At 42.7% G+C, this 10,571-nt stretch overlaps 1 protein-coding gene across 1 annotated transcript; it reads right to left on the bottom strand.

Annotated features, from left to right (window-relative positions):
- Positions 1 to 583: 583 nt before the first annotated feature.
- Positions 584 to 10,567, bottom strand: anln (anillin, actin binding protein; the record flags this gene model as incomplete). Its single annotated transcript, XM_010779458.1, has 14 exons — positions 584 to 602; positions 723 to 755; positions 1,049 to 1,102; positions 1,594 to 1,642; positions 1,729 to 1,855; positions 2,812 to 2,994; positions 3,561 to 3,696; positions 4,287 to 4,428; positions 5,888 to 6,030; positions 7,128 to 7,447; positions 8,111 to 8,213; positions 8,318 to 8,419; positions 9,624 to 9,814; positions 10,198 to 10,567. Coding segments are annotated over 14 exons (1,972 nt in total), but the record flags the coding sequence as incomplete, so codon positions are not given.
- Positions 10,568 to 10,571: the final 4 nt, after the last annotated feature.

Raw genomic sequence — 10,571 nt, 5'->3', positions numbered from 1 at the left:
CTGCTCTAGATCACTGCCGGTACGTGCGCTGGGAGCGCACCGTTTAAGTTTGAAAGTTGAAAAGTTTGTGTGTCTGAAACGCTATGTGATACAGTACAGTTTACACAGCACAGTACATGTTCTGTAGCTGCTATTGCACTAAATGGTAACACTTGAATACGTTATGCAAATATGCAACTTGTTTGTTGAAATGTTAATAAATGGGAGCTTCCTCAAACAGCCATCTCTTTCCCGACAATCCCCTCTGTGCACGAACCCTTACATATGGTAATTAAACATTAAAACAACTGCGGCTTATAGTCCAGTGCGGCTTATATATGTACACATCATTCAATTTAGCTGCTGCGGCTTATATTCAGGTGCGCTTTATAGTCCGAAAATTACGGTATATATAATGAGATCAATGTATTTTAAGATTGTTTAAAGGGATCCCCTTGTTTAAATCTGTCTATTTTAAATCTCCAAATTATTTTCACTAGCATTACCTAATCAAGGAAAGTTGCCCTTGAAGCTTATGAGTTTCAAAAGGCTTTAATTAGATTTCACTTCATAGAATACTGAAATATTGAGTATCTCTACATACCTGGTGTCTGGACACTTTTCTGCAAGACAAGAGATAAAGTCCGACAATTTAAAAATGTACAAATGGCAGGCAGGGGAGAAGTCAAACACTCTTATTGACACGCATATTGAACAGCAGAAAATATATTAGAGATACTCACAGTGATGGCCAGGAACCTCTTTGGAGTCATGGCCTGGAGAGATGAAGGACATATTTTAAAGACGTAAATGACAGTGACATGTTTCTGGTCAGGTAACAGTGCATCACCCACACTGTGCCCCCCCACCCACACTGTCCGTCCTACACACACACACACACACACACACACACACACACACACACACACACACACACACACACACACACACACACACACACACACACACACACACACACACACACACACACACACACACACACACACACACACCATTAAAGCATGCTTCAGTATCGACAGACTCCATTAAAGTTAAAGTGCAGGTTTACCTTTGACTTGCTGGCTTTCTTCTTCTTGTCGTTGCAGACGTCACGCCTCTGCACCTGAGGGTCAAATAAAACAGAAGACCGTAATGAACCAGCTGCAGATCAATACTAAAAACAGGTATGTAACCGTTATCCAGAATGTTTCTCACAAGGCAAACATGTAAACAAACCTTGAAGCAACCGAGCAGCATTAAACCCTCAGAACAAAGACGTGCTCAATGTGAAACCTCTTTATCTAGAGACAGTTTAACATGACTGCACATAGCATTTCATAAAGTTTCACCTGTAGAGCTGTTACATGCAACTCAAAGTATCTCATGCTGTGCACGATCATATTTTTATCATATCCAGCAAAGTACATATGAGAACAAATGCACATATTACAGATGATCTGAAAGAACGTTAATATGTGAGTAACAGTGTTTGGAGACAATTAGAAAACATCCTAACTGGAAATCAAACTGTAGGGATGAGCGTGCAGATTCCTCCTGGTGGATGAAACTGAATTTGTTGTAAGAAAGATTCTACTTTTGAAAGTAAACACTCACCAAGCTGTAGACCTCGACATCAATCTCAAAGTCACTGGAGACGTCAGATCTGAGAGGGAGGCGGATCAGAGGTATTTGTTAAAGTACAGAATAGAATGATAGAAACATGTTTTTATAATCTGATCAGGGGCTCACATGGTGAAGCTGGTGGGGAAGGACAGCGTGTCTCCACTCAGCCCTCGATGTGTGCTCGCTAACGGAGTCGCCACAGTGTTCTCCACTCCAGCTCGAAGCATCAGGAAGAACGAGTGCTTGGTCGCCTCTGAAGGGAGGAAGAGGCATCTTTTATTCACAGATCCAGAACTCTGCTGTAAAGAAATGTCTACTCCCTAAATCACTGTTGTATTATTAGTGTTTCTTTCTTTGTATCTTTCTCATCTGTGTTTTTGGTGTCATCATAGGCGCTTTCACTCCGGAGTACTTTTCCCGGGAATAGTTCCGATAGTTCCTGGGATTTTGCGTTCACACCAAAAAGATCTGGAACTAGAACTTTTTTTTTTTTTGCAAACCTTTTCCAAAGGTTCCAATTTCTGATTGGCTGGGCGGATTGCAAACCACGCCCCGTAAAACTCTGAAAAGTTTTGTGAAGCCGCCATTTTATTTGCTGGCATTAGCATTATTAGCATTAGCCCCGCGCACCAACGCAGAGAGACTAACTTATGGCAACACAAAAGAAATCATGGGAGTGGTGGAGATGTCGGCGTTCTGGCAATTTACTCGGAAGGCTTCAGTAGAAGCNGGGAGTCCCAGCAGCTTCTACTGAAGCCTTCCCCAACTCCGGGGACTTCCGGCCGGGGACTCCGGGTGGCAGTATACGCCGTGAAGTGGTTTGCGGCCTGCCAGTTAACCCAAAGCAGAAGAAGAAGAAGTGACGTCAGCGGCTTCATTTGACTAACCCTCCCTCAGGAACTTATTCCGGTGTGAACGCGGTCTGCTAGAAAGTTCAGGGACTAAAGATTTCCGGGGAACTAAGGTCCGGGAACTCTCCTGGAAAAGTACTTGGTGTGAAAGCGCCTCATGTGTATATTGCTGAAAAGAACTATGAACAGATTTATGTCATTCATGTAAAGATGCAAAGTACAATATGATGTGACAATGTTTGACACTAAAAAGTAAATAAAAAGAGTATATAGGGGACCTTTGATGTTCATTGCTGTCACCAGAGAGGTGCAGGAATGAGTCCTCTAGAGTCTTTTATCTCTCTCTTCCTGAGCCTACCTGGCTTGTTGGCGATGGAGCAGACGAAGTCGGCCTTGAGAGGCAGACGGAGCTCCTGTAGAGTGACGGAGCCTTTAGAGGCCGAGGGTCCAGAGGGTCCCGGGGCTGAGAGGGGCTTCTTCTGTCCCGTGGGGTCTCTGGTCAGACGCTCTAGCTCTGCCTTCAGAGCCTCCCTCCTCTCCGCTGGGAGAGAAGAGAAGAGAGTCAAGCTTTGGTTCCACTGAGGGGTCCACTGGAGAGCTCTCATCCATCCATCAATCAATCAATCAATCAATCAATCAATCAGGGGTTTAAGAGTGAAGGGTCAACTGGAGAGCTCTCCTCAATCAATCAATCAATCAATCAGGGGTTTAAGAGTGAGGGGTCAACTGGAGAGCTCTCCTCAATCAATCAATCAATCAATCAATCAGGGGCTTTAGAGTGAGGGGTCAACTGGAGAGCTCTCATCAATCAATCAATCAATCAATCAATCAATCGGGGGCTTTAGAGTGAGGGGTCAAATGGAGAGCTCTCATCAATCAATCAATCAATCAATCAGAGGCTTTAGAGTGAGGGGTCAACTGGAGAGCTGTGTCTTTAGCACGTCGTCTGTTATTTGTCTAGTAACCTGGTTTTTGTGCAGATAGACATTAGAGTGCACTTAGATCAGGCTTTGTGTTGAGCTAGGCTCTAGGCTCTGCATATGGATGCTTCATATACTCCAAAGGACACGCCTCTAAGTTAGAGGCTGTTAGTGGGATGTTACTCACTGGCCACCAACAGCAGCCTCTCGGCCTCGGCCTCCACCTGCGACCCCCTGCCGTGCTCCTCGTCGGTGCAGCAGTTCAGAGCCTGGCTGGCCTGATGGATGACCGTCTGCTGCAGGTTCAGCCCCGTGCTCAGGACCTGCAGGAGAGGGGTGGAGTGTAATATATCTGTACTGGTGATATGACACCAGCATTGTGACAGATCCATGACACTGCTGAAGTTCATCCTCATGAAAACTCTACACTGTAATCTGGCATGAATGAAACTCAGGTCGCGTTCACACCGGCCTTGTGTAGCCCGGTTGAATCGAAAGCTGCAGCGCTGCAACCCTTGGTGCGGCTCGTTTGGGGTGGAGACCTCTGATGTGAACTCAACAACCTAAAAGAGGTGGGCCGCTTGCTAGTGAACTCTGGAGCGGTTCATCGCTGTGATCGCAGTCCGCACCAAAACACAGGAAACGTAGTATTTACGAGTCACAAGAACGCGGATGTCTTATGAATGAAGAGTTGAACAGTGTCGTGTAAAAGTAAAAAAGCTCCCTCAACTATACAGAAAAGAGGCAGCTGTATTTTGTATCTAGGCTGTGTGTAACATACAGTAGCCTGAAGTCATAAACGAACCGAGGCTATATAACCTTCTGAAAAACAATGCACCAAGCGTTCCTCTGGCGCGCAGCAAAGAAGTGACCATCAGGTGAAAATGAGACTTTAAGCATTTGTGTTTCGAACCTTCATCTTCTGCTTGACGTTGAACAGAGCGGCTCCTCGGGGCTCCTCTGCTCTCTGAGTCACGTCCTCTTTCCTCACGATCACCTGCTTCACTGCCGGCTTCTCCGTCTCCTTCACTCGGATCGACCTGTAGGCGTCGATGCTAAACACACACACAAATATTATTATACTATAATAATAATAATAATAATAATAATCTTTATTTGCATAGCACCTGTCATACAACAAGTGCAGTTCAAAGTGCTTCACAGACATTTCACAGAAAATTGAAATCACTCAGAATACAGTTTCAAGTAAAAAGACATAAAAACAAACTACAAATAGCATGAATACTAGGGCTGTACCCGAATATCCGAATATTAGTTCGTTGGAGTCCTATTCGGGTTTCAATTTTGTTATTCGGATATTCGTTTTTTGCCAGTTTTTTTTCCAAATTGAATTTATTGAAATCTCCAATATCAACGTAAGAGCTTGTGCCTCTTCGGGGGTGCTAACACTGAACCATAAACGTTATCGTTTACTTTCTCCGTCTTTATATGTAGATATTACTTTTTCTCCATTAATCTCCGTCACGTTGTTTCCATAGCAACAACAACTTCCTGTCAACTGCGCTAACTCTCCTTCAAAATAAAAGCATGTCCATAAATAGGAAGCCAAGCCAAATTACAATCAAGACATATACAACTGCAATGAAAGTAACACACACAATGCGATATCCTTTTCAATTTCAAAGAACACAAATTGGGTAACATTAACAAATAACTATAAAACAGCAATACTGTAGAATAACAAAAAGAATGCCGTGAATAAACCGAAATACACGTGTTTAAGCGGTTCGCTGCTGATTACTACGCCCGCCCCCCCGCTCGGGCAGAATATTCGCTGCTGATTACTACCGAATATCCGGAGCCCCGAAACATGGTATTCGGGACAGCCCTAATACATACCATACATTTAGATTAAAGGTACACCGATGAAATTGTGCATAATATCAGTGTGATTCTTCTCTGCTAATGTTTATCTATATTTACTACTTTCACTTCTTCGTTATAAGCTTGGAAAAGTCCTTATGAAGAAGATGTGTTGAGTGTTGTTAGTTAGCAGCAACATGATGACCTTCTCCTTCCTGATCACCAAGCTTCCCCCCTCCCTTTCTCCTCTCTGTGTTTAAATAACCCAAACTCTACTCTTGGTCTTTCCCTCTGCAGACTGCATGCTCTCTGTGTGGCGGAACGAACTGTCTTGCAAGAAATAAAACAAGGCAGCTGAATGGTTTGACTCTCTATCCACATTTGATAAGATGAACTCCCTTCCAGACATCAGAAACACATTTAGTCCAACAGGAAGTGGATAGCTCTCTGCTCCAGACTAGGGTTGCCAGAAACTGACCATGATCAAAATCAATTATTCGGCAGCCCTGGTGAATAATAATCGATTATTCGACCGAAACTGGTTGAAACTAAGCCAGAAAAAAAACCATAAATAATAATAAAAAAATATATAAATAAAATCGATTTTTAAAAATAATATAAGTTTATGGAGACTGTAACGAATATTCGAATAATCGAATAATCACTGGCATCCCTACTCCAGATTCCTACCTGTATGGAAGTCCTCTCTCCTCCTCCAGCGTCTCCCCTGAGGAGGCGCCTCGCACCATGTTGGATCTCTGGAACTTACTCCGTCTGGACGCCTCTTCAGGAGTGCCGCTCTTCACCAGGAAGGAGGTGGCTGGAGTAGACGTCTGCAAAAACAAAACAAAACATAGTTAAAACTTATACTGTTTGCAGTTTTTAGAGTAAGTGAGCGTCAAATCAGTTTCAATATCTTATCTAGTTTTAGGAGTTCAACTCAGAACAACACAATGTACAACAATATCTGTTTTCTTTGTTTATTCCATGTTTTATTCCATTTCTTCGTAAATACTGTTATATTTCACTATATTTTGAATTACTTTTTATATTTGTCTAGTTCTCTGTGTTTTTCATTTTTGTTTTACTTTTATGTCTGCGCTAGGGCTGCACGATATTGGAAAAAACTGACATTGCGATATTTCTTTCCCCTGCGATATGAAAAAATACATGACTACAGTTTTTTGTCCGCGAACCATCCTTTCTTGAACTTTAATACAATTGGTGTTTTTCTAACTATATTTAACTGGAAGAAGGATTTTAGTCACGGAGGACTGGATCTTAAGTTATCAGAGCAACAAGCTGAGCTAGCTGCCCTGGAGAAACACATGAAACTACTTTGTTCAGTGTTTTGACCTTTAATCACGGGGTCCGTTTGCTCTGGAGATTTGATGGTGATCGGTGGTTTGCTGTCACTCACTCAAGTACCCCTGACATGAGAGCCGCGCAAGTTTTCCTTTTGTAGCAAGCAGCAAAATAATTGTAACATGACGTGTTTGAGTTGATTTGCCTACTTAATATCGCACATCCTAAAAAAAAAAATGGCACGTCCTGCGATGTGAATATCGATATATCGTGCAGCCCTAGTCTGAACCATGACATCAAGTCAAATTCCTCGCACGTGTCAACCTACCTGGAAATAAACCTGATTCTGAAGTATGTGTATTTTCTGCTTTTTTGTATTGCTATCGAGATGTTGACAATTTTAAATGTTTATTTCTAGTCTTTTAATGTTATTGTACAATGCCGTGTCTTTTATGCTGCTGCAGCCCAAACATTTCATTCCATTCCAACTTGGGATCAGTAAAGTACTTCTGATCTTAAATACGACATCCTGCAGCGCTCCCTAATTCAGAAGCTCACTACTTCCTTTTTAAAAATATTTTCAGATACAGATCATTTCCTGACAATAACAGGAAGTGGTTCCTACCATCATCCTGCTCTCTGGACTCTTCACCACAGCAGCCACACTCTCCAGAGGAATGATCAGAGACATGGAGGAGATGTTCAGAGCATCTTCCTCATCCTCTTCCTCATCATCATCGCTCTGGTCCAGGACTCCCTCAAACAGCTGGTTGATAACGGCAGAGTTGATGGAGCTGTCCACGTTCATCTCCCGCTCCTTAACCACTTCCTGCTCCTCCTCCTCCTCCTCCTCCTCCTCCTCCTCCTCCTCTGTGGTTTTCTCTGCAGGATGGAGGACCCTCAGAGGACTGGATGTTGAGGCTGGAGGCAACATCATCCCATGGCCTGACATTTGCAAAAAATCAATGTTAGAAATAGTATTTTCTAATTTAGAAAATGAACAGGTTTCCAGGTGTTTGCATAGTAATAATTATCTTTAAATCAAAGTACAAAAAGGGACAAGACACCGTGTATGTCCAAATACATATTTAAATAATCTAAAACTATTATGTTGGATGAAATGTAAGCTTTTTGCACATCACAAAACGCTTCAAGTATATGATCAATTCAGGCCATGCGTGTTGTTGTTTGTAAATCGTTTTGTGAAGATAACAGCTGGTATCTCTGGCATCCTCAGTTTACTCCCTTCAAAGCTGAACAAATTAAATATTCAGCACGCAACAGCTAACATAACTTCCTTCTCATTAACAAAAGTAAAGTGTAAAGCACGAGACGCAGACTCTGCTTTTAGCATTAGTTAACATAGAGACAAGTTGGGTACAAAGTCATACATTTGACAAAGATACCACACCTCTTCTCGGGGTCGGAAACACACATTATGATATCATTCATAATGTTTTACATTAGGGCCCAGCTTTGACAAACCAGAGCTTTCCCAAAGCCAAAAGATCTAATGGATGAAAGAACAGCTGCCAACGCTCATTAGAGAATCATCTTGTTAAAACCAAGTAAACATGTTCAACAGTGAGATGAAATATAGTTTAGTACCTGGAGGGAAGCTCTTAGTAGGCGTGTCCGTCCTCTGAGCCGCAGCTTCCTCCTGCTCTTCACTCTGAGACACTTCAGACTCCACGGGCTTCTCAGGCTGCTCCTGAAACATATCAGCCATTTAACATTTCATCACGAGAGCAGGACTGCGGGGTGAGATGTCAAACAGAACGTTGTAATGTGTGAGTCAGATGTTTGTTGGCGTACCTTGATGTCTGTGTTCTTGTTGGTTCCTGCTGCCTGATCTTTCCACATGTTGCTCCCCTTCTGGAAGCGACTGCGAATCTGAGCCAGCTCTGACTCTCGCTCCTGAAACAGAAGAGGTTGTTTTTAAAATCTCATTTCACTATTGTGACATCAAACACAATGATTACAGGTAGCTAGAGCTGGGAGATCTATATTATATTCATCATTGTGGTTCTCTGCCTTTTGCACTCCGCCCCAAACAGATGGTCTTTATGCACATGAAGAACAGGAAACAAAACGAGACAACATTTTCTATTTTTGTGATTACATGTCACTTGTTAGACGCTTTTATCCAAAGCGACTTACATACTCAATACTGTGGACAATCCCCACAGGAGCAATTTGAGGTGAAGTGTCTCAGGGACACAACGACATGCTGACTGCAGTGGGGTTTGAACGTGCTACCCTCTGAATCGAAGTCCAGCACATTAACCACTGAGCCACAGCCTCCTCAAATCTTTTAAATGATGTTAATGTAAATAAAGGAGCATGCATTGGTGATATGGAGGTTAATAGGAGGGCAGCTGTAGTTGGGCTGGGTCATATATCAATATAACATAGTTTATTTGATAGGAGATTAAATGTAGTGTTAGATTTGGTACATGGTGAAATGACACAAGTGTCTATTCCTGATCTGAAAGGCTGCGTTTCACTAAATGCATGTCATTTTCTGAATTAACCAGAGCTGTTTTATTATTAGGCTTTAAGTCATAATAACCCTATTTCTGATGATTATTTATCAAAATTGTAAACACTATGTAAAAGTTACCCTAAAATATTGTCACGGTATTTGTTTAAAACAGTTTTGAGTTGGTCTCTCAACTCTCTGCTCCAGAGCTTCTCTTGATACCTGGACTTAAACTCACACCGTGCATTTTACATTTATATTCAATCTAATATTTAATAATCCATTCCTTGCACTATTAATGTATATAAAATATCCTGCTTTATATTTTGTTACTGTACATTTTAATTCCACATGTATATTTTCTATTTTTTTTTAATGCTATTTTATTTCTATTTGAGACATTTACATTTTGGATTGTTTATTTCTAGTCTTTTAATTTCTCTAATGGGCAATGCCTTTTCTTTTGATGCGGCTGCAACGCAAACATTTCCCACATTGGGATCAATTAAGTACTTCTGATCTTATTATCTTATCCCCAGCCCTGCAGGAAACAGACAGCGAGTGAACCAAGAGACACAACGTAACATCAGTGATATTGGGCTGTATAAATAAACATTGATTGATTGAACGAACATGTACCAGCTTCTGTTTCTGGGTGAGGTCAGCAGTAGTTGTGTGTGTTGCGGCTCTCAGTCTCTCCTGAACCAAACGGGTGTTCGGGGTGAGGGAGGAAGGAGTCACAGCAGGGGTCCTGGAGCCCCCTGCTGGAGAGGAAAGGTTACTGCGCTCCTGGCACTTCTCTCCAAAACGCTCCAGGAAAGATTTCACACCTGTTGGGAATAAAAGGGAACAATTATTCTTTTGATACAGGCGGAAAGACCAACTGTGAAGAAAAAATAAAAAACACATTTTGCAATATTACTGGCACAATTAATAAGATGTGTCACCTTATCTCATACATCATTCCCTGTACTTGTATATAGACTCTTCTTGCTCTATTTATATTTTATTTGTATTAACTTGCACATCTCAAAACATTCTCATGCACTATTTTATCTGTTTTATTCGTTCTACGTCCTGTATATATTCATGTTGCTCTGTTGGAGGAGGACTTCAGGTTCTCCTCTGTAGCTGCTGAGCACATGGTGATAGAGACTTGAAACCTTGCAGGACTAGATCATCTCTAGATATTCAGTTTTATAAAATAACTCACCAGGTCCTCCTGGGGTGTCCTTGGGCCCAGAGGATCCAGTGATGGTGGGCTTGGTTCTGAGTTCTGGTTTCTGGGGGCTGGGGACGGGATTCAGGTTCCTGGAGAGGGCCTGGGTCTTCAGGGGGCTCTGAGGCACGGATGTTAGGGATGAGGGTCCGGCCTTCTGGGGGCTGTATGGACCCTGGATGGAGCTCTTCTGGGTGCTGGAGGGGAAGGATGCCCCCTGGATGGAGCTCTTCTGGGGGCTGGAGGGGAAGGATGCCCCCTGGATGGAGCTCTTCTGGGGGCTGGAGGGGAAGGATGCCCCCTGGATGGAGCTCTTCTGGGGGCTGGAGGGGAAGGATGCCCCCTGGATGGAGCTCTTCTGGGGGCTG

This window comes from Notothenia coriiceps, unplaced genomic scaffold (assembly GCF_000735185.1).
Source record: "Notothenia coriiceps isolate Sejong01 unplaced genomic scaffold, NC01 NC01_scaffold00020200, whole genome shotgun sequence".
Lineage (NCBI taxonomy): Eukaryota > Metazoa > Chordata > Actinopteri > Perciformes > Nototheniidae > Notothenia > Notothenia coriiceps.
Note: the sequence above shows the minus strand (reverse complement) of the source record. Positions and strands in the feature narration are given on the sequence as shown.